The sequence below is a fragment of the Adiantum capillus-veneris genome, chromosome 3 (assembly GCF_014529385.1).
Source record: "Adiantum capillus-veneris isolate H3 chromosome 3, ASM1452938v2, whole genome shotgun sequence".
Classification (NCBI taxonomy): domain Eukaryota; kingdom Viridiplantae; phylum Streptophyta; class Polypodiopsida; order Polypodiales; family Pteridaceae; genus Adiantum; species Adiantum capillus-veneris.
This window is the reverse complement of record NC_140933.1, coordinates 37,486,231-37,510,494: the sequence shown is the minus strand read 5'-3', so window position 1 is coordinate 37,510,494 and position 24,264 is coordinate 37,486,231. Positions and strand designations below refer to the sequence as shown.

The following is a 24,264-nucleotide window of genomic DNA, read 5'->3' as shown; positions in this document are numbered from 1 at the left end:
GATAGAAGGCTGCCAGGCGCGCGCTCTCGCGGCCCGGGCGATGGAGCCTGTCTGCTTCACTGTGTAGCGACCTCGGAACCCGAAGGTCCGATCCTAATCGCTTATGCATGCCTTTTCGCCTTAATCCCCCAGGCGCCCGTAAGTTGCCTTCACATCCGACCCTATTACCTAACCAACTTAACACCACCAAGAGGCGTTCTCGCGCATCCGCCCCAGTCGAGCACTCGATGCTTCGCTCCACTAACGGGTTTTCCCACACCGGGGGCCTCTCGTCGGCTCGAAGCCCTCGAGGCCTCGGAACATCAAGTTGAGCTAGTCTCGAGGAGCCTAGGAGGGGTGGAGGGTCCAGAAATGCTCTCAAAAAGAGGGACCCGTAACATAGCCGGCCACAACTGCAGACTCCAGAGATGGTCACGGGAACGCCGATGAACTTTTGAAGGTCTGGCTAATCACGGGCTGAGCCCCACCCCTCCCTCGGTAAATTTGACGACAAGCTGACGGTCACGCCACAATGAAATGCTGCTTATGCGCTACACACATTATAATACACCAAACGAAGAGCTGGCCCAGCCACTGCGCAGTTATTGTCCTCTCTCCCTCTCACAAACAACAACACTTCTCTACTCGTCAGTGGACACTCGCAGCTTTCCTTCTGTAAAAGTCCCGCCCAGAAGCAAGCTTGTGTCTCTTCTGTGGCTCAATCCGCCATAGCCTTTGAGCTTCCCCAAGCAACCTGCTCGTCCCATCGCTTTTCTCCCTTCGTTTTCTGTGCCTCCTCCCCCCCGCGCTCTCACGGTCTTACCTGCTGCAGATCTGCTGATTCAGCCTCCTTTATCGTACATTCTGCAGCACTCACACCTTAACGGGCACCCCATTCATCAGGTGCATGCTGGGGTTGTTCTCATTGCTCAACTACTGCCACTGATTCGCCTAACTCTATATCTGCTGCTGCTTCCTTTATCCAAGTGCCTAAGTTAAGTTGTTTTGAAGCCGTGTTTCGACTCTCGAGACGCATTTCTCGTCGTTCGTGAAGCTTTCTGTCAGCTGAGAACTTGCGACTACGAGATGAAATCTGGATTCCCGTGAGTTTCGCAGGATCATTGGAGAGCTACAGCTGTAGCATGTAGGGCGTCAGCTCGAAGAATCGGGTTTGTTGCTGCTCTTTTTGCCATCTCTCTCGCTGGATCAATTTGTTTTTCTTCGGTCGCATCTACATGATGGATCGAGCTCACGCAAGCAAACAGGTGTGCATTTCTTGATTTAGCCATCTGAGATTTGCGTCGTAGCTCAGAAGTCGTTCGATTAATAGGTGGGCTCTGCTTACGCAAGTCTAGTTATAGGTGGGAGCTTTCTGCGTGAGGACAAGGCTTCGGCCGGCACTTCCACAGTTCCACTATTCTGCGCGGCTTGCTAGCCTCCTAGCCTCTAGGCTGTCCTATCTTCTTCATTGTTGCTCCGACATTTTGCTCGCTGTTTATTCCTTTCAAGAAACACTTTCCATTTGCCTTCTTCTTGCCGTTTCCTTGTTCTGCGACCGTTTTTATGCTACTACTTTACTTGCGTGCAATGTATACAATGCACACAATTGTATCCCCTTTAGGCTTTATGCTTCCTCGGTGGCTTTCGTGTTTAATATATTGATCGGCTCGATAGTCTCAACTGTATCCGACCCTTTGAAGTGAAACCACTTTAGCGTTAGGTGCACTGCATTGCCTTCCAATCCTCTCTTCTCGCCATCAGTTGAGATAAGAGTGTCTTCAATGCGCTTCGCTGCAGATAACTTACCTAAATACCTGTCTATTCTCACAGGGTGAAACAAAGAATGACACGGCTCCTTCAACGGGGATCGTCGACAACTCGCTTGGTAGAGGATGGATGGTCTCACAATGAGGCTCATGTAAAACTGGATGCAGACGAGGAGGAAGGAGAGAATCATGGAAAACTTTCGTTATTGATTTTACTGTCTGGAGTTCTGAGGAGGGGTCTTACCTCGCCTTTGAAGCTTCAGCAAAAGGAAGCTGAATTTGGATTTAGGAGCGCTGACATGCCAGACGGCAACTCATCTCTCAGGTCTTTACTTAATGGACCTCACAATTATAAGGGCTTCTTCACACAACTGCCAGATGCTTCATCTTTTTCCTTTTACTCCAGTCAGTCGAACTCTACGACTCTTGGCCACCCTGCTTCAGCTCAAAGCAAGAAAGTTCTGGCAGCACCACTTGCAAGAATAGTTATGCTTTCCTTTATCAGTATTTTTGTTTTGGTTGCCGTGCTTGGCTCAACGAGTACAGGCTACTCTTCAAATCCTGCATCCAGGCTTATCTACAGCTCTTACAGAAAGCTTCAGGAGGATTTCTCCTCCCTTGATCTCACAAGTGGTGGTGTTTTTGGCCTTGGTGCAGTTCATCCGAAAGAACTCACCATCTGTCCAAAGGATATGGAGCACCACGTGCCCTGCTACAATGCATCGGCAGCTGCACGGGCCAGGTCTAGTGGTGACTTGGATAGGCATTGTGAGCTCTCAGACAGCAGAACACTTTGCTTGATTCGGCCTCCAAAGAATTACACACTGCCTCTTCAGTGGCCTCACTCAAGGACGAATGTGTGGCTTCAAAATTCAAAGGGGGCACATGAATTTAAGGAGTTTAGGACAGAGAGGTAGTGAGCAGCTAACGGTGAACTTCATGACAGTTTTCCCTTACAGAATGTACTTTTAACCTGGGATCTTGCGTGAGTTGTAGGATAATGTCGAGTGAGGAGCATCTCTTGACCTTTGAAAGTGGAGGAAATGGTAGTGCAGAAATGCATTTTCGAAAGATTGCAGACATATTGGGAATCCAAGATGACAGTTCTTTCAGTAAAATTGGGGTAAGTATTTTTACTCTAAAGCTTGAGCACGTGTTATTCTATTTCAGTAAATGGAAGATAGAGATGTAAGCATTCGGTTATGAAGTATGATTATTTAAGGCCTCATGCTGGCTGTTTTAGTATCTAAATGAGGCAAATATGTTTTGTGGATCTAAGCTTTATATTTGTTAGTGCACTTGTTGAGCATTCATGGAAGTTTTTGTAGGTCCGAACAGTTCTGGACATTGGTTGCAGTTATGGTGCTTTTGTGGCTCATCTGCTTTCTAGGGATGTAAAGGCAGTTTGCATAGCACATTATGAGACTCAAAACAGCCATGTTCAAATAGCTCTTGACAGAGGCCTGCCAGCTATGATAGGATCCCTTGTGACAAGGGAGTTGCCATATCCAGCATCATCATTCGACATGATTCAGTGTGCTAATTGTGGAATCGATTGGAGCCAAAAAGGCAGGTTTTGGGTTCTTCTTATTGCAATTTTCCTATTTTATTCAAAGGGCATTGTGCATAGAAGTTCTGTAATTGTGTGCATAGGTCACTGGTTGTATTGCTATCTAAGTTCTGGTAGTCTGAATGATGGACATGTTTGTTAATTGCAGATGGCTTGCTTCTTTTGGAGGTAGACAGGTTACTGAAAGGGGATGGATATTTTGTCTGGACAATGCCAACAATAAGCCATTCTGATGCCCCTGCAGAACTTACTTCTGAGAGGGTACTAGGAAGCATAACTGAAGCAGCTAAAAGCATGTGCTGGGCTTCGCTCCCAACTAAAGACCAAGTCTTTATCTGGAGGAAGAGTGCTGATCGCAAGTGCTTTGCTTGGTAAGTGTAACAATCCCGACTCTTTCTTTTGGAGAACAGTGAACTTGTCAATGGTTGAGAACAATACTTTCAACATAGTGCTTGCAGCATACTATGAATGTCTGTTTTGCTTGACGCATCAACTTACTTCGTCTCGGATGTCCTGGGTAGCTTGGCGAGGTGCTTTCATCATGACCGGTCAGGGTTCGTTTATGTCTCATTTGAGAAGTAGTGCACAAAGGCCTCTCTATTAAGGGTGTTCAGGCTTCAGGTTTATGTTGTAATTGTTTTGCTAGCATAAAGGCCTTATATATCATTAGGGTGTCAAGGGTTCTAAACCGGTTCAACGTTTTGTTGGACTCTTCACATGTCCCTGTTGCGATGCGTAGTGCGCTACTTTTCTGGGGGTGGTTCTAATGGCTCTAAACATACGCGGCCAAGAGCTCACTGGCGCACTATCATTTCACCCCAAGAGAGGGTGGACTAGCATTATCGACCCAGAGATGTAGAGCAAGGCATTGCTTTCCAAGATCTCATAGTTTGAGGCTTGTTTCCTGAGGCGGAGCCTCAGAAGAAATCTTTGTGTCATGCATTATGTTGTGTAGCTTCTCGGTTTGGCTCTTTGGACAGTGGAGGCTCTTTGCATCCAATGATATGGTTCATTTCGTCCATTTCATCTGATGCACCATTGGACATACCTCGTATGTCTCTTTCTTGCGTTGCCTGTTGTGGATATAGTTGACTATGCGTCTTGCATTGATACGATAGAGACCTTGTTGTGTGGAGGAGATTGAGAGGCAACTCAGAAAGGCGACTCACATTGATTGTGCTAGGTTGGATAATGTGCGCTGCAGCCATGTAAGGGACTCACGTTGATTGTTCCAAGTTGGATAATGGGCCAGCCTCTTCTCTATGTGGATGGTTAGAGGCCTTATTGCTAGATGCGGCTCTCATTGGTAGTGAATATGGGATCCGGCGAGGGATTGCTACTTGCATGCTAGAGATGGAGCATGCTATTCTTGCTGATTGGCATTTTGTACTTTGAGGAGAGATGTAATCACTTTCGGCGAGGGATTAGAGTCTAGACGGAAACACAAAGATAACTGAGAGAGCACAACATAGAGATTCTAGCTGACAAAGATTGGCATGGACCTATCAGCTATACTGCACAATTGAAATGGTGACAAGATCTAGACTTTACACTTCCACAAATATTTACTTCTTTCCTTGCTTGAATGTGTGCTACTTAGCACGAATGATTATTCCGAGAGAGAGAGAGAGAGAGAGAGAGAGAGAGAGAGAGGAACAACGGAATTGAAATGGTGACAAGATCTAGACTTCACACTTCCCGCAAATCTTCACTTCTTTCCTTGCATTAATGATTGCTACTTAGCATGGAGATGGTTTCTTTGATTTCCTGAGAGAGAGAGAGAGAGAGAGAGAGAGAGAGAGAGAGAGAGAGAGAGAGAGAGAGAGAGAGAGAGAGTTATTTCCAGAGAGAGAGACAGAGAAATGAAATGAAATGAAATGTTATATTAACGTCTTCAAAAGGCCAAAATGACCTATGAAACCAAAAAGCTACAATTGGTTAATCTGATACCACGTCTGAGTACGGAAATTACAAAGTTACAAAGAACTAACACTAAGACGCTAAGGAGAAAGGAAATTGGGGAGGGGGGGGGGGGGGGGGGGATTTGTGGGTTCAGATGAAATTTCTCATTGGTCGCTGTCAGATCTCATCGACCTCCTCCATGGTTAGTACTCTGGTTGGGCTTCTTGCATGTCGAGCTAGAGTGATTTGTATCTTCTGTTGCAGCCTTCGTCGGTAGTGGGAGACCCCCCGAGGTCGTGGACGTTTGGATCTGCCAAGTTTCGTGGCTCGATCAAGTAGTGTACCTCTAGTATGAATAGGCTCTGAGATTTTCTGTAATGACTGCTCCGTTGGCTCTCCTCTGGCTGGTGTAAAGAATTCTGTGATTCGTCTCTGAGATTGTCTTTCCTCTGATGTTCTCAGCAAGCTCTCCCTAAGTTTGCACAGCTCTAGCAGGAATAATCCGAGACACCTCTGATCCTTGTATCTCATGACTCTAGAAAAAGGTCCGAACCCTTCTTTGAACAAGCAGTGGAAGTGGCCGCGTATCTCATAGTATGCCGGGCAGTGACATGTGTAGTGCAGCTCTGTCTTTGGCTCTAAGTTGCATAGGTGACATATCCTAGCTCCTGCCGGCACCCCTCGAAATCGCTAGTCTCGATTTGGAGCTAATGTGAGGATGTGTGTATCTGTCCAATAGCGCATCTTATCCCATGAGATAAGTGTGTGTCCATGTATGCAGGCCTAGTCACAAAGCCGTCCTCCGTGAGTTGGAGAAGATGCTCTCTGTTGAAGGCCATCTTCGTGCCCAACTCCTGTGTCGGCTGTATCCATGTGCTGGCTGAATCATATCGTGACGTATGAGTTTGGTGATCTCTGTCCGTCTGAGAGACAGGGAGGGTGCATCTAGGGAGTATTGAAGCGGAAGTAATCTATCCATCTTGAGACCATGCGACTGAAACCATGCTGTCATCTGTCCATACCAACATGCTGTATCGCCTTGTAGAGCTAGTTGTCGAGATGACTCCAAGGCAAGCCGAGCATATTTGTCCATGTGGAGATCCCATAGACCGTGCATAAAAGAAACTGATCTCATCAACACCTCCACCACGAGGGGGAGGGGGGGGGGGGGCGCTAGCTCGGCTCAGATAATCTCATGTGGTACTGAGGCCTTAGCCCGAATCTTCCGAGCGATTATAGAGACCAGAGGCCTCTCCATACATCTCCATCCATCTATGTTGCCAGATCTCCCATGGTGGTCTACTGAGGGTCCCCATACTTGAACTCCATAGAGCATAGCTGGAGTCACTAGAGTGTCAAAAAGCCAAAGCTTTGTTCGCGGTTCTTGAAACTGAACCTGCGAACACATCCTCTCTAGTCCTCCCAAAGTTGCATATCCTCTCGTCAGTTTAGTCTCTGATGCTCTCCTTAGTGAAAACATCGGTCCACCGAAGACTACCCCAAGATAAGTATATGCATCTGTGTACTCCATCGTCTCCTGGCTATACATAAATGTGGGTGCCGACCTCTTGACCCACTGTGATGTGGTGTTGAACACCATAACCTTGGTTTTCCCCAGATTGACAGACAATCCACTGTCACGAGCAAATGTATGCAGAGCATCCAAGTGACGCTGCATTCGCTCTGGTGAGTCAGAAATCAACACAATATCATCAGCATATAGTAACAGCGGAATCCATGTCCCTGCTAGCTGAGCCCCCCTGTCCCCGTGACGCTCTACATGGTCCGAAAACTCATCCACATACATCCCAAAAAGAGTCGGGGATAGGGGGCATCCCTGCTTTACTCCAATATTGGAGAGGACCATGTCCGACATTCCCTCAGTGGTGCGTACCCGCCCCATCACTGTCCTGTATAGAGCCAGAATCCCCCAAATCAGCTCTGTAGGCACACCCATGTCTTGTAATCTGCGTATGAGTTTGGCTCTCGGCATTGTGTCGAAAGCTTTGCGGAAATCCACAAAGCTACAATAGATCCTCTTGCCATGGTGTCTACCCTCCTCAATAATAGCTCTGAGTGTCAAAATCTGGTCAAGATTGGAGAAACCTCTCCCGAAACCTGCTTGCCCTGGTGTCTAATGCCTCTCGCTCTGCCCATCTACTCAGCTCTTGTTCAAGAATGGATGCATATAGCCTAGCTAATGTGTGACCAACCATGATGGTGCGAAATTCTCGGGAATCATGGGATCTCCTAACTTGAAAATAAGGCACAATCGTGGACATACTCCAAGTCTCAGGGAAGCCTTCATACATGGCTCGATTAAACATCATAGCCAGGAGCTCTGCGAGCATATTCCTGGCATGGATGAAGTGCTCTGCTACCAGACCATCATGATCATGTGCTCTCCTTGTCTTCATCCTGTCAATAGCTTTCCTTACCCTCTCGGCAGTAAAAAGAGAACATGTCTCCGGGCATGTCTCAAGTGGGTCCGGTAGAGGTGGTTGTCCTGATGCTGTGTAGAGAGATGTGGCATATTCCCCCCATGTCTCAGTGGAGGTGACCGTTGGTGGTGGTGAATGTTCGTGGAATAGCCTCCATGCTTCGCCTGAGTCCCGACTTATAAATAACTGATACAGATCTTACTCTAACCGGGATAAATACTAGGCGGCGAAAGATAATCTGTGACTGTCTATGTGTGGTAATACCCATTATTACTTTTCTCTGTAACTTGATCCTCATCTCTCTACACTCCTCATCATATCAATTGTTCTGGGGCATTTTTCCAAATCGTCTTCGTGTAGGCTGGTTGTGGGGGTATGCTTATGATGCTGCATCATGGAGCGTCTCTGTCAGTATCTGAGTGAGTTCATCTAGTGCCGTCCTGGCTCCTGGGTGCATAGCTTCCTGTATATCTCATCCATACACAGAGTCCATCTCCCTCATGAAGGTATACCGGATGTGTGTAGGGACCTCTCCTAATGGAGCTGTGGTGAACTGAAACGTCAGGGTGAAGGACAAGATAGCATGATCAATTGCTGCTCCAACTGGCCTAGTGCCCACCATGAAATCTTGAAAGAATGGAATGAGACCTGGTTCGGACATAACATAATCCACTGTGCTGGCACCATGTCGGTGTGGAAAGCAAGTAAAACCTCCAGCTGTCGAAAATCTTTGTAGGCCATTCAAAATGGCCAATCTATGTGCGGTTCCCATATCTATCAAGTATCTGCATATTCCGTGTATTCCTCATCTTGTGATAATCTGGATAGACCCATCTCTGTATCGTCCAGCTCCCTAAGCATTTCCTCAGAAGTATCATAAAATATTGTCTGGTGGTGGGCAGTCCTAGCATTGAAATCCCCTAGTATGATAATGTCACCATCCTTAGAAAACTCCCATATGTCATTATCCAAAATAGCAAAGGGGGATTGTCCCCTAGGTGATGCATATACTGACGCACTAGGAGGAAAGTAACAAATAGCAATGTAGAGGTATCTGCCCGTCTCTGCCCTGAGCCTCACCCACATGTACCTAGCATGCTCATCCTTGCGCGCTATATATATATCAATGGCTGCAACTCCTCCCTAAATAGAACTGCCACTCCCCCTAAGCCTCGTCCTCGATGCTCCGATCTGGTCTCTTGTCTGCTGGCTGTCTCCCATCTATATCCGCTCACCTGTGGAATGGATTGCCCAGGGGCTTGATGCGTCTCAGAGTAGAAGATGATGTCTCCCCCTGTGAAGCTATCCTCAAAGGCCCCTACATCAAGACGAAGTGAACTGTTACAATTCCAGGTTGCCATCTTTAGTGTGGTCCCATAGGTCTCGCACCGTCATGCGGGACGTCGCTCCAATATCACCACTTTTCCATCTCTGTAAAAAGCAATCTTCCCATTTTGCCTTGCTGCTCTAATTTTTGGCATTACTTCTTGCATATGAGCAATCTGCGAGAGGGTGAAATCATCTCCAAGAAAGATGCCAATCTTCTTTAGAGTCGGTCTCTTCTTCAAGAAATCCTTCGTCGCTTCCATGGAGGGGAAGCGGAGAATGAGTGCCCTTTCCTTCGAGGTTTCCCTGTTGCTTCCGCTTTTCTTTGTGCCCACTCTCCAGGCCCTCGTATGTGTCTGCTCGTTGACCCCCACCAGAGTCATGAGTTCTTTCACCTCTTCCTCCACATTATCTTGGTCTCTGAGGCCACATATCCTTACGTGTAAGGCCCGCACACGTCTTCTTTGCTCCTCTTCTAGTGTCAAGTTGATGATGGTTGGTGTGGGGGTGGGGGTTATTTCCTTGCTTTCCCTTTCTTGACAATCTCGATCCATTTTTCGGCCTTTTTTGCTTTTTGTTGGGTCTTTGTGATGACATCTACCCACGAGGTCGTCATTTCTTTTTGTTGCTCCCCACCTTCTTTGATGGCCCGCACTTGTTCCTTAATCGTGTTAAGCTCTTCAATTATTGAGTGTTGAAGCTCTCCCTCTTCGAGGACATTTTGTGATCGCACCTCTGCAAGCTCTTTCTTGAGTAGTGCGATTTCCTCATCTTGAGCCTTCACGCGATCCTCGAGTGTATGTATTGCGCTTTCCTATGCTGCCATGCGCGTGTCGAGTATGTTGATAGTACCTAGGAGGTGGCGGTTGATCATGCTGATGGACTCGCTCAGTTCTTCTTTGCATTTTTGGATGGCATCCTCCACCGGGTCATCTTTGCCATTTTGCTTCCTCATGGTCGGAAGGCCCCCACAAGAGCGGTAGAGGGATTTTTTTTTCTCTCTCTCTCTCTCTCTCTCTCTCTCTCTCTCTACGCGGCTAAGTCTCTCTTTCTCTCTCTACGCTCGCAAACCTTCTCTCTCTACGCTTCTCACCTCTCTCTCTCTCTCTCTCTCTCTCTCTCTCTCTACGCTTGAAAAATCCTCTCTTTCTCTCTCTATGCTTTTCTACTTCTCTCTCTACGGAAGTCCCCCCCCCCCCCCCTTTCTCTCTCTACGCAAACTTTCGCTAGGTTGGGGAGTTGCGGGGAGAGCGCCAGGGAGCGGGGGCAGGGGCAGGGCACAGCAGCACGAGCGGGAGGGAGCAGCAGGGAGTGGGGAAGTGCGTGCGGGCAGAGCAGTGCATGCAGGGCGAGCGGGAGCAGGAGGGAGCGCGAGAGCAGGAGCGGGGGCAGCACAGAGAGAGAGAGAGAGAGAGAGAGAGAGAGAGAGAGAGAGAGAGAGAGAGAGAGAGAGAGAGAGAGAGAGAGAGAGACTCGATGGGGTCTCAACCAACCCTTTCAAGGGCCCCCCACATCGTTGCCAATGTTGTATTTGCTTTTGCTTGCGTAATTGGAATGTACACACATGCAATACCTCTGTAGATTCTACCGACTAGATAGGGAAAGTCATCGCGGTAACTCTTTGAGATGAACTAGCTCCAAGGCTGATTTGATGCACCTTTGGATCTGTTTCGATGAGGGGTTTCTGATGGCCACCAAGGGGTGTATTTCCACTCCCCATGTGAGAGGAATCAATGGCTGAAAGCTGGCTGCAAAAACGCAGATCTAGCTGCAAAAACGTAGCTGATCCATTGCGTAAAGCAGTGCTGAAAACACAGATGAGATGATAGACAACAATGGGAGCACTCGATGTAGCAAGGGAATGGCCGAGAAGAGGTGGGCTGCGGAAGTACCGGACAGCATTAGGGAATACAGTGCTTTGTAAATCCACACGATCTCTGGCGACGGAGAAATGCCACTGATCTTGGACACAAGTGGTGTCTCCATGTCTCCCCACCAATCTGTACCTCCATGCTGACGACTATGATGATCTATTGAGGGTCCCCATATCTTCACACCATATAGCATAGCTGAGGCAACCATAGTGTAAAAAAGCCATACTTTGGTGCAAGGCTCCTTGAATTGAATCTGTGAACACATCCTCTCCAAACCTCCCAAAGCTGCGTATGCTCTAGTTAGTCTAGTCTTTGCCGCTCTCCTCATGGAGAAAATCACCCCAAGGTAAGTGTACGTATTCGTATACGTCACTCTGTCTTGTCCATATGTACTGGGTGCTGATTGCCTAACCCATTGCGTTGTAGATTGAATACCATAGCCTTGGTCTTTCCAAAGTTAACAAGCATACCGGTATCTTGCGTAAATGTGTGTAAAGCATCAAGATGGCGTTGCATCCCCTCAGGTAAATTTGAAATAAGCACAATATCATTTGCATACAAGCTTACAACAATAAGAGTATCCATGTCCTTGCCAACTGTGCTCCTCTTCCCCCCCCTCTCTCTATGTAGTCTGAAGCCTTATCCTCATACATGCCAAAAAGAGTGGGGGATAATGGGCAGCCTTGTTTTCCCCAATGGCGGAGTAAATAATCTCTGACATCCCCTGGAGTGTACGCACTTGTCCTATACAAGGCCATGATCCCCCATATGAGCTGTATTGGGCACTTCTAGCTCCTGTATTCTAGGCATCAATCCACCCCTAGGACTGTATCAAAAGCTTTGTGGAAATCCACAAAGCTACTATAAATTCTCCTCCCATGAAATCTACCCTCCTTAATAATAGCTCATAGTGTGAGAATGTAATCTAGGGTAGTGAAACCCCTCTTGAAACCAGCTTGGCTTGGTGCTCGGATGGCCTCTCTTTCTGCTCTTATGCTCAGCTCATGCTCAACGATGGATGCATATAATATGTTTAGTGTGTGTCCAATCATGATAGTGCGGGTAATTCCCAGGAAAATTAGGGTGCCCGAATTTGAAATAGGTACAATCTTGGACATGCTCCAAGTCTCGGGGAAATCCTCACACATAGCTCTATTAAACATCAATACAAGAATATCAGCCAAAGATCCTTCGCATGAAATGCTCAGCTACCAAGCCATCATGGTCATTTGCTCTCCGAGTCTTAATCCTATCAATAGCCTTCTTTACCATCTCCACAATAAAGAAAGCACAAGTGCGTAAGCATGCTTTTGGTGAATATGGTAATAACTGCTGGTCCGGGGCCATGTAGAGAGAAGTAGCTTACTCAACCCATATGTGTGTAGATATAATAGTTGGTGCTGGGGAGTTGTCACGAATCAATCTTCAAGCCTCACTTGAGTCTTGGCTCAAGAATAGTTGATATATGTTTGTCAAAACCTGTGTGAGCTCATGAAGAGGGCCCCCTGAATCCTCCATGCAGAGATGCATGTATATCTTATCAATATAGACATAGTCTGTCTCCCTCCTAAATGTATTGCGAGTGAGTGTGGGTGCTTACGACAGTGCAACTATACTGTAAGAGAACATAAGCGAAAAAGGCAGGACAACACGATCTAGTACCACCCCAATTGGCCTAGGGCTCACCACAAAATCATCAATACATGGAATGAAAGTGGGTGTAGTCATGACATAATCCACTATACTAACTCCATGACAATGGAAGAAACAAGTGAATCTACTCAACTCAGGAAATCTCCCGATTCCATTCAGGATCGCTTAACCATGTGCACTATTTATCTCCACGGGGAGACTTGTAAGGTGCAACGGAAGTGAATGTTGTTCTTTCTCAAGATGAGTGATCCGATCGTGCTCAAGGTTCCTTTTTACTTACGGAAGGGAGAGCCTTCCGTTCCCTTAATGAGAGAGTGCAAGTGATCACAAAACAAAGTGAATAGACACTGTACGTGAAGGTGCTGAAACTGAGAGAGAGAGAGAGAAGAATACGACACCAACAGGTTGTCAAACCCTCCTCCAAGTGCCCCTCTCTCGATGGTGAGAGAGGTCCACGCTATTGATTGCACAATCTGGTACAAGATGCTGATGCAATTTGTGGACTAGGATGCAATGAGGATCTAGGCTTGGTGATGACGGCGACGACGAGAACGGCGAGGACGGCTGGCTGTAGCTGCTATCTACAGGCTGTTCCTTATCTGCTGAACCTATTGCTGCACTGCTGCGATAAAAACGCTGATTTGCAGGTCTTCAAATTGCTGAATTTGCTTGCATAAAAACGCTGTCTTGCTGCTGTTTTATTTGCTGAATTTACTTGCTGAAAACGCTGGCCTGATGGGGCTGAAACACTGGTTTGGCTTGCTTGTAAAAACGCTGATTCTGCTGCTTGGAAACGCTGCCTGTTGGTTGTGGAAAACGCTGCATGCTGTCTATGAAAATGCTGATGCGAGGGGCTGCTGGCTGTTGAAAATGCTGGAATTTGGGGCCTTCAAACGCGGGGACTTCTGCTGAACAATGCCAGGCTGTCAAGGCTGAAAACGCCAGGGTCTCCAATGTCTTGCTTGAGAGAGAGAGGGAGGAACCTGCTGCAACTTGTGCCTGTGTTCTCCTTGCTCTTCTGCCAGAAATGCTAGCACTAGGGTTTGCTTATATATTAACTTATGCAAATTGCCCTACCTAGTTCCCAACAAAAGTCACTTAAAAATAATAAGTGAAAAATGTCAAAAATAGGGAAAATAGGTTTTGTGCACTGGAAAATGATCCTGATGGAATCTGATGGGAATGCTGATGATCCTGTTGTGTGCAACCAGAGGATATGCATCTAATCTAGGTGTCTGGACATGCACGGTCTGCGAACAGACTCACAAAAGTGCCATATCACTTCCTATTCTAGACTGACTTGATTGAATTGAACCCTGGTCATGCTGTAGCTTGTCCACGGACACGTATGGTTGGATGTGTCACCTGACAAGACTCTAGATGTTGGTATGCACTGATGTCACCCTGGACTCTGGATAGATTGCCACCCTTTTAGTACTGCATGGACACACCATCGCTCACATTTACACGTCTAGAGATTAACAAGATTATGAGACATGATCTCACATAGATTGATATAGTGAGGACATGGATGACTCCTTATCCGAGGTTGGGGGATGGATTTATTTTACGACCAAGATACTACATGGATTCACACCTTCGCATGGTGTCATAGGACAACTTCCCATTAGCTGCAGATAGAGTCTAGAGACGGTAGATACACTTTGAGATAACACTTTGATATCTTGAGATACATTGCATTAACTCGAGTGCAGTGAAAATGCCAACTATGTGTCTGAGAGTGAGAGGCAGAGGAGCATTACATATGTGGATGCCCAATATATTATGGGATATGGGGACGATTTCATCGTCTCTTCAGAGAGGGATTGGGGTCTTTATCTAGGTAATAGACTACACTGACTAGAGATGTGTTGCGTTGTTCTTGTTGGATCTTTGCAACACAGACATGCTTTACTACGGAGCTCTACATGCCCTAGTAGAGGACCCACTCAAAGGCAGGTGACCAATTTCTTCCAGAGCAATAGCTATGAGCAAGACCCTAGGACACACTAGTTTTCAGCTAGAGAGACTAGTAGATCTTGAGCCCCTTGCACCTTTTCGCACGCCATTGGCATATCTATCATCGCCACATCCAAGCCATTATTGAGAAGCACAGAGCAACTCCTATGACGTTGTGCTAGATTCTTCATCTCCAGATGCTTCGCACCCTGCCTACAAGCTTCACATACATCACGTGCACTGGCCCTTGGTTGTGGGTTGGCCACCCGTACACCTGCTACAGGGATCTTCAAACACATTTAGGGTTTTGCTCAGCACTTTGCCTGGCCGGACCTATTATGGTCCTTTTCTATTTTTTTTCATATTCATGGGTTTTTGTGCATGGTCGTTGGGTTCCTTGGTTTGCCCTACCTCCTCGTATTCTCCTATATATGGGGGGGGGGGGGGGGGGGGGGGGGGGGGGGGGGGGGGGGCTGCACTCTCCCATTCATCGCCATCTGGGGTTGTTTGGGCTTGCCAACCTTTTCCATTTGTCTCTTGTGTGTTGATCGCCATTGTCTCTCTCTTTCTCCCTCCATCTTCCATTGCTCACTTTGCCATGGTATCAGAGCTCTAGGCTTGAGGATCTACCATTGCCTACCCTTGGGAGGATTTCATCGCAAAGAATCACCTCAACTCCACCAACGTTTTTTGGGACCTGTGTTTTTCACAACTAGCCTAGCGTTTTTGGTGGCGAGCACCCTCTTCTGCATACCTCTGCTCTCGCCCTTCCTCCCTCTACCTCATCGCCACTTGCTGCCCTCTCCTTTGCATCAACGTTTTTTTTCAACCAACACTTGGCCTAGCGTTTTTGTTGCAGGAGGGGAGCCCTTTGGCATTGCGTTTTTGGCAGCCAGGCAGCCTTTGGTTTAGTGTTTTTTTTCGTTTGCTTCAGCCCTTCCTTATTGCTGCCTTGGACAGCCGGAGCCTCGTTCTTTGCCCCTTGGTCTTCCCACTTGGAAGTTGATCAGCCCCGTGACCTTTCCGGCATCTTCCCGATCACTTACTTGCTGTTTTGCAGCCTGTTTTGGTGCATTTACAGCCCTCACCTTACCTTCTCGGCATCCGGTGTTCATCACTTGGCGTTTTGCTCAAACCCCAACGTTTCTCGCGAAGTTTCCAGTTCCCTTTTGCTGCGATTTCAGGTTTGGACAACACCTCGACTTTGCTTCATCGGCATCCCTTCGGGTTTCCCTTGCCTCTCCCGTCACTCACCCTCTACTTCGCGGTCTTTTGGCGTTCTATCCATCGTGGTTTTTTGATCCTATCCTCACCTTTACTTCTGATTTTACACACGAGACTTCTTTGCTGATTTTTTGTCTGTACCTATGGCAACACTCCCAGCCATGCCCATCTTTCCTCCCGACAAAAAGCTTGACGGCTCCAACTTTGTTGTCTGGAGATGAAGATCATGGTGATGCTTATGCAGTTTGACCTTTGGGACTGGCTCGACCATCCTTCCAATGCCGTGTGCCCCTGGCCTTGCTCCTGCATCTGGTGCTCCTACATCGACCTCATCAGCTACCACTTATTCTGTTGTTACACGTCTTGGCTCCTCATCTACTTCTTCTCATGGTACTGCTTCTGGCGGATCAAGTGCTGTGGTCACACAGGCTATGGTGGATAAGTGGAATTTGAACCATTGCAGAGTTTACTCTTACTCATCAACTATGCAGATAGCGTGTTGACGTCTTTACGCTCTCACTACACATGAAGTATGGGGTTTCCTCTGCAACATGTACGAGGCGAAGCTGCCCGGAAAGATCCTCGCTTTGGAAAAGACTTTGATGGACTTACAGGTCTCGTCATTTCCGACTATCGAGGACTTCATATCCCGCATGCTTCTGCTCTGTGATGAGCTCGCAACTTGCGGTCACCAGATCTCTTTTGAGGGCATAGCAACTCGATTACTGCTCAAGCTTCCTGACGCCTATGATTCCTTGTTCCAGTCACTTACTACCTCTACGCGCCCTACTCCTATCACTTGGGAGGAGCTCTTACCCGTTGTGCAGCAGATAGCTTCGCGCATTCAAGACTGAGCCACCTAAGACGCCTTTGCGGGTGCTACTGCATTGGTTTCTATATCCAGTGGGGGTGGTAGTGCTCTCGGACAATCCGGATCTGGTTGTACATCTTCTCGCCCTGACTTTACTTCTACCTATTGTGGAAAGAAAGGTCATTATGCAACAGAATTTTATAAACGATGGCGGGCCCGCAAGAAGGGTTCATATCCTGGGGATGGGATGCCTTCTTGGCAGACGTCTGCCACCGCCATCTCTGGCCCTTCACAAGTCAATGGCATCCCCCTCTAATTTCCTCCACCTCCTTCTTCTCTCTTATGATAGAGATCATTTTTGACTTGGAGTTTGTCGGTTTACCACCTTGGCCTTCTATCCTTTTGTGTTAGAGTGCTCTGCTTCAGGGGGGGTTCTCTCTCTTCCGTCTCTCTCTCTTTTGTTGACTTCCACTGATGAGCTCCTTGCCCGTCTTCCATCTTTCCCTCATGTATATCCTCTTCAACGACTTGTTCTGTTGTTAGCCTCTCCATCTGCTTCCTTGTGCGACATGATCAGCCTGACCTCGCTTTGGTCATCATCACATTGGTCCTAGATGGTTCGTCGTTTTGTTGGCTGGCGCTTCTTCTTTTCACACTCCAGATTTGCTAGGCGTGTTGCATCTTCTTCCTCAACGACTCCGCATTTGTTATTGAGGGGGGTGTTAGATTCTTCATCTCCAGATGCTTCGCACCCTACCTACAGGCTTCATACACATCACGTGCATTGGCCCTTGGTTGTGGTTTGGCCACCCGTACACGTGCTGGACAGGGATCTTCAGGCACATTTAGTGTTTTTGCTCAGCACTTTGCCCGGCCGGACCTATTCTGGTCCTTTTCCATATTTTCCATATCCATGGGTTTTTGTGCATGGTCGTTGGGTTCCTTGGTTTGTCCTACCTCCCCCTATTCCATAGATAAGGGGGGGGGGGGGGATGTGTACTCTCCCATTCATCTTGTCTTGTACACAATAGTTTTGCCATCTGGAGTTATTGGGGCTTGCCAGCCTTTTCCATCTGTCTCTTGTGTGTTGATCACCATTGTCTCTCTCTTTCTCTCTCCATCTTCCGTTGCTCACTTTTGGGATAGTTTCCTACGACGTTAAAACAATCTTCTTCTTCTTCTACTTCTTCTGACAAACGCTCTTTACAGTGGAAGTGATTGACGCTATGATGTAGCTGTGCATGAGAGAGTCTTTGCTCACATCATTACCTTAGTCTTTTGTATTTTCTATAGTGGACATGTGGATCATAAGATGATGATGTAATTTTCTGGTCTCATAGATCTTTTGGCCTTTTCTGGTCTTCAAAGGTCTTTCCTTGCAAGGTGGTGTTCCTCTCTCTGTGCCGCTCATCGGCTTGTCTCGTTGCTTTGAGGATTTTCATGCCAGTTGGTGTTGGCCTCTTTTCTCTGTATCTTCATCTCCTTGTCTTGTAGTTTGAAGATTTAGATGCAAGTTTTGGTTTTGAGTTTCTGATATCCAAGATCTTCAGTATGGGTAGTTTTTGTTGATGTGGATGGTGATCCACTTTTGTGCTGTCCTTGTGGTCTGCGCCACTGGTTCGTCAAGGAATTTTTCAGAGCATGAGGTCTCAGCAATGTCCTGCCTCCAACAGTCGTGTACAACAAGCAGCAGCCTAGCCTGTAGTGGGAAACATGCTTGCAAACCTACCAGGATAGATAAACTTGTGTCAACGCCAGCCAGGCTTTTAGAAGCCTGTTAGGCGAACCCCATGCATGTGATCAGATTATGTAAGTAATTACGTACGTGGGAGGCTGGCCGTGCCTTGTCTGGGATAAGTGGAGAGAGCTTGCTCTTATATCCTGATCTCAATGCCAGAAGCCAATCTCCCGCACCGTAGTCAAGGATCATGAAGATGGTAACCTTTGCCTAGTCCATCTTGCACATCCAAGGAAGTTGGTGCAACTCCCTAAGCTTTTTGTTGAGAAAAGAAGGCCTACCCCTTGCAAGCCTTTGATTGGACCATTTCAAATAGAACTGTTTGCTTTTACTTGAGGCACCTCTTGGCCTGTTGAAGAGTACAAATCAGCTCTCTTGATTTAAGATCTGAGGAACCAACACTTCCTAGCCAATACCAGTGATCTAGGTACTTAGACCATTGAAGTGGTTGAATCACCACATTCCAAGGGTAAACATGGGGTCCAATGTCAGTAATACCGGAAAAACCACCTTGTGCATAAAGACTGACATTCATGGGCAAGGTGGTCTCCATGGTTGAAAACCATAGAACCAGAGACCTCTCTTGGTAATAGATCTGCAATCCAGTGCAACACTTCTCTGCTTGCTTGGCAAAATGCAACAAGAATGAAAATTTCAAGGCTTGATCCATAGCACAGAAGCCCGTTTCACAGGGAACACCTCCTCCTCTTTACCCAAGATGTAGGTATGGGGGCGTCTTTTGCCACAAAAAATATAACAGCTGATTCAGCCTGATTTGCCCTACTGTTGGCTGAAATTGCAGCTGCAAACGGACGGTCTCCTGCTCACACTGAAAGAATGCAGCAGCACTCCTTTTACTCTGGCGGGCTGTAAAACCGCAGATTGAACTGGTTGTTTATGATGAAAACACAGCCATTGTTGGCTGTTCTGCTCCAACTAGCCTGTGAGGTTGACCACCTTCGATTTTATCATTCAAATTGTGTGGAAGTTGGAACTTCTTGTATATGACTGTCTCAGTGGCAAATGCTTATTTGTCCTCTCATTCTTTTTCTTCAAGCTTTTGTGAGGGAAGGGGTCCCGCTTCCCTGCATTCAAGCATTTTAGTTAGGAGTTCCCATTTCTTTCGGAGGTGGAATTTGGTGTCTCCATCATGCCTGTACTTGAATGATGCGGCAGTGGGCTTGTCTTTCTTTTTCTCCTTTGATGGTGGTTTGGTGTTCTTGTGTTTAAGTCTCCTCTCTCACCTTCTCATAGGATGTATTTCCTAACCTTTTCCACCCATCCTGCTTGTTTGGCTTCTGGAGTTCCCTCCATGTCCTTTGTTATATCCTCCTTGACAACCGCCATCTTCACCCAGATATCGTCCCTGATGTGGGGGTAGGGTAAACCTTAATATCAAAAAATAAAACCACCTTGCGTGCTGACATCCCCGTGAGGTGACCGACACAACCCACACTTTGGAGTCTTGGTTTATGTTTTGATCTTTCTTTGAGTTATCAAGGACAGTTTTCCATGTTTGTAATGAACGTTGGCCTTATAGAATTGCTTTAACCTACAGGCCAAATAGAACCTGGAGTCTCTGTGACAAGGAGAGGGACGGTGATATCATTTTATATAGAAGCCTTCGCCCTTGTCTCGATGCAACCAAGGATGGATCTTCATCGCCAACACAGCAGCTAAATTCTCTCGTCTCAGGTCTTCCCTTTTTCTGCTCTCCCTCTTAAAATGAAACTGTTCAATCTGTTGAAAGCAATTATTTGGTAATCAGGCTTTGGTAATAATTCTGTCCTGAAAAAACTTGACGAGCCTTGAAAAGATCAGTGGCATGGTTAATGATCGTTGATTGATAACCAGTGCTTTTCTACCTTGCTTTTGAAGAAAATTTCTTTTTTTTTAATGCATTGAGCCTTCTCTGATATGTTCAAGTAATGTTTTGCAATGTCTGTGATGAAGCACCACATACTATCTCATGTCATTTTGCTCATGGGCTAGTTATATCTGATCTTTCATTTTGAGTTGGCCAAGTCTGATTGTAAAGAATTAAGATGTGAAAATTATTCTCTACACAGCTGCATCATTGAAAATATAATGGCTAATGCCTGCCTATACCAAGATCCTTGGGCTGTATACACACTTTCTTAGTGTTGCATGAATGGGATTGGCACACTCAACAACCAGCTTACCTATTACAACGCCTCGAATTTGTCATTGTCAGCAGTATGCATGATTGAGCTGATAGCTATGTTGTATTGTGAGTAATTACTTTCATGAGCGTATACCTCTGACTCTACTTCGCTGGCGTTCTCTGGCTTTTCCTCGATTCGTCTACGTTATCCATATTCTAATAACAAGTCTCAGGTATTCCTTTGTTTAGAAAGCGAGTTTGTCGTTTTTATAGAGTAGGGGTCTAATCATAAACTAACTCTTTACAAACCTGCACCTACTCTCGAGCATTGATGATGCGAGTATGGATGTCATAGCTGTTGTCCAGCTATGCATGATAAAGGTGATGATCGTATTTATTCTTCCTATTTGGAAAAACAATATTATGGTTCCAAGTTTTCTAGCTACCAAGATTGCATTTAATCTTTGTTCCAAGTCTTTACATTGTAGAATCTTTAGTGTTTACCTTGTATTAGGATTTAAGAATTTGCTCTTCTGTCTTCTGTTTGCATTGTTGTCTTGAGTTTGACATGTAGAAATTAAGTCTTTGCACTATTTTGCCCTTGTTATCAATGTCTTTAAAGGTGAGGTCAGGTCTTGTATGAAGTTCATTCAAGAAAGCTTCTCTGATATAATATACCCAGCTCAAGTCATCTTTACTTAACTGTTTAATCAACTGCTATTTTGTTTTTGTTTTCCTCATTTTCAAACAACTGAGTTGATTTCGAAGGAGTCTTGCTCTCAAGATTCTTTTTACTAAATGAGATAGTTCCTTTTACTTCATGAGAGTTGTGCAAAGACTAGAGAGAAAAGAGAGAATGATACTGTGTGTGAAGGTTATGAGAGAGAGAGAGAGAGAGAGAGAGAGAGAGAGAGAGAGAGAGAGAGAGAGAGAGAGAGAAGACTAGCACCAGATGGGGTCCCAAACCCCCCTCCAAGGGCCCCCCTCTCTATCCTAGAGAGGTATTTGCTTTAGATTGCACAAATGCTGATACAATGGTCCCAGGTGTTAAGATGTTGATGGGATCTTGCGGTAGATGCTTGGATCTGCGAGGCTAAGGGTTGGAAATGCAAAACGCTAAGGATGTTGAATGGGATCTGGAAGTGGGAGGAGGCTATGGGCTGATCTCCTATCGCCGATGTTGATGATGGGAAATGTGGAAACACTGGCTGATTTGGTACGATGGGCTGAATTCTGAAAATGTTGGCTGATTTGGTGCAAAAACGCTAGAGAGGTGCTGAGGTACTGCGGGTACTTGGTACTTGTACCGTGGGAACTGACTTATGGTTGAAAAGTTAACCCTAGGGTCATTTATATATGGGATAAAAGTTGTGTCGGACAATGCAACTTAAAAATCCCACGATTTCTAAAATGATGCAAAAATGTCACTTATTAATTAGTTGATGAACTACTAATAAGAGGTGATTCACATGCAGATAAACATCTAGGTTGGATACCAATGCAACTGTATGGGAACTCTCCCCAATGTCTACACCTAGTAAACATTGGTTGTGCTCATGTTCAATCAGAGGGTATGCAACTAATCTAAAGTGCCTGGACATGCATGTCTTGTGTACAGGCTCACAAGGGTGCCAGAACACTTCCTAGGGTGTCCTAAACCCTAGAAATAGGGGTTAGCTTGTCCACAATGCACATGCACATAGGGTTAGATGTGCACGTGTCTTGATTGTGTGTTTTGTGTTAAAGTGTTACAGCTTCTCTTTTAGTTTGACCTAATGAAAGTATATAGATGGATTAACAACAGCATTGGTGTTCATTCAGATCCAAATGTTGCTATGCTCAGAAACCCTTGCTTGCCACAGTTTTCAGTTCTCCAACCATGCAATTGCTTATGGTCGTCTCTAATTTTGAGCTACTGCATGGCCCAGAAATAATAGATTCTCAGGTGAATGTGGTTGCAGGTTTTTTTCCAGAGGAGATATCAGATGATTCAACTTCATGGTTTTTGACGGTGAAGAACTACTGGTCTATTATCACTCCCCTTCTCTTTTCTGATCACCCAAAGAGGCCAGCTGAAGATGATCCTTTGCCACCCTCCAATTTCGTGCGGAATGTCATGGATATGAATGCACTGTATGGTGGGTTCAATACTGCTCTTCTTCAAGCGGGTAAATCTGTGTGGGTGATGAACGTGGTGCCAACAAGCGGTCCCAACACCTTACCAATGATTTTTCAACGTGGACTTACTGGGACATTACATGACTGGTACATGTCTATCTTGGTGGCTGTTTATGCTGTTTCATGTATTCACAATGCCATTTTGGGCCTACATAAGGGCTTAGTAAAGCATTGAACTCTTGGGAGCAATTGTGTACTGTTGGATAAAACTTGTAGTTAAGTGCCACATGACAAGTTAATGATGGCAAACTTTCTTATAAGAGAGAAGAGAGGCATTAACTAAGCATTGTCTTTTGTATTTGTAGGCCATTGTGAGAATTATGTTTTCTTGTTTCTATAAAGAGAGGCTTTGAGTAGTGGGCCATACACACTCTTATTCATCCTCTCATGTAGGCCATTGTGACTTTTCACCTTGTTTGTCTTGTGATGATCTGTTAGGTTGCTCTATTCAGATTGAGCTTTCTTTAGTATTGGCAGTCCCGTCTTCTGCCAATTGCATGCTATAACAGCGAGTTTTCGTTTTCCTACAGGTGTGAAGCATTTCCAACCTATCCAAGGACGTACGATCTTCTGCATGCTATCGGGCTTCTATCACAAGTGATGAAAGCTGGATGCAATTTGCCTAGCTTGTTGCTAGAGATGGATCGAATTTTGCGTCCTGAGGTACAATTTCCTGTACAAAATTTTAATTGATCTGCATGCTTGGTTTGTTTGAAGTATGAGCTTCTGATCCAAATGAGCAGGGCTGGGTCCTACTGCGAGATAGTGCCGAGCTCATCGAAGAGGCAAGAATTGCAGCAGCTCAAATGAGGTGGGAGGCCCGGACCATAGAAGTGGAGGGTAATGATGACCTTCGCCTACTGGTATGCCAGAAGGTCTTTTGGAAGGCTTGACACTAACCCTTGTCCGACTCCTCTGTAAAGTCCATCTCAACTGCACCATTCATTCTTTACCATTCTTTTGATGATATGCTAGTGAGGCATCGGCAAAGCTAGTATGGCATGAAGCAATAAAAGGGACATATTTATCAGAAAGGGAGAATGTGTTCAGGTGCTTTTGGAGTAGCTATTTTCATGCATTGATGAATAGAAGAGAGTCTTTGAAAGGGAAATTTATCCCTCTTGATTATCTTTGAAGGGATATCTCAGCCGTTTTTTTGCTGCTGACCGTCGTTTGGTATATAGAGATAGAGAAGAGAAGAGGAGAGATATCACAAATTATGTATGATCAAAGTTCCCATCAAACAGCAAAGTACAAAGGTTTCAGATACCTATGCCTAGTTGTTCGCAAGTGTCCGGGCGGACGAGAATTTTTAATCTATTTTTCGAACTAGATATCTATGGGGCAATGGGCTTGCTCGATTGTAATCTCCTCAGATGTGTTATGCCCTCTCTATTGGAATGAGTTCCTTGTGAAAATGTAATTTTGTCTCCTTTCCAATATATTCAGGAATAATTAACAAAATAAAAGAGGGACAAATTACACGACTTGAGATCAGAGTGCATGTGTTGGTTTCCAATGCATGAGCGGGTGTGCTAAAAGGCCAATGAGACAAATATGTTTAGACAATATACTATCCCAAGCTTTGAATATTAAGTCAGTTTTAATTAAGAGGCTCGTTTTAATTAAGTCAAAGTTGGAAACTCTAGAAAGAAATTGCTTTTTGCCTTGAGGTCTATCTTACGTGCCCTTAAATCTAAAGAGCTACAACCACGAGC

At 45.9% G+C, this 24,264-nt stretch overlaps 1 protein-coding gene across 4 annotated transcripts; it reads left to right on the top strand.

Moving 5' to 3' along the window:
• The first annotated feature begins 569 nt into the window (after nt 1-569).
• LOC147460766 (putative methyltransferase PMT4) lies at nt 570-24,033 on the top strand. 4 transcript variants are annotated; one of them, XM_086508472.1, is made up of 11 exons: nt 570-1,244; nt 1,810-2,070; nt 2,152-2,658; nt 2,742-2,868; nt 3,074-3,314; nt 3,464-3,686; nt 19,802-19,938; nt 21,844-21,939; nt 22,330-22,633; nt 23,077-23,209; nt 23,290-24,033. In XM_086508472.1, the coding sequence occupies exons 2-11, from the start codon at nt 1,823-1,825 to the stop codon at nt 23,437-23,439; spliced, it is 2,166 nt and encodes a 721-aa protein (XP_086364598.1). In that variant the 5' UTR covers nt 570-1,244; nt 1,810-1,822; the 3' UTR covers nt 23,440-24,033. The 4 variants fall into 4 exon arrangements, with proteins under 4 accessions (XP_086364598.1, XP_086364597.1, XP_086364596.1 ...); XM_086508471.1 differs by having other exon boundaries at nt 570-1,148; nt 1,810-2,658; XM_086508470.1 differs by having other exon boundaries at nt 1,810-2,658.
• The last annotated feature ends 231 nt before the right edge of the window (nt 24,034-24,264 follow it).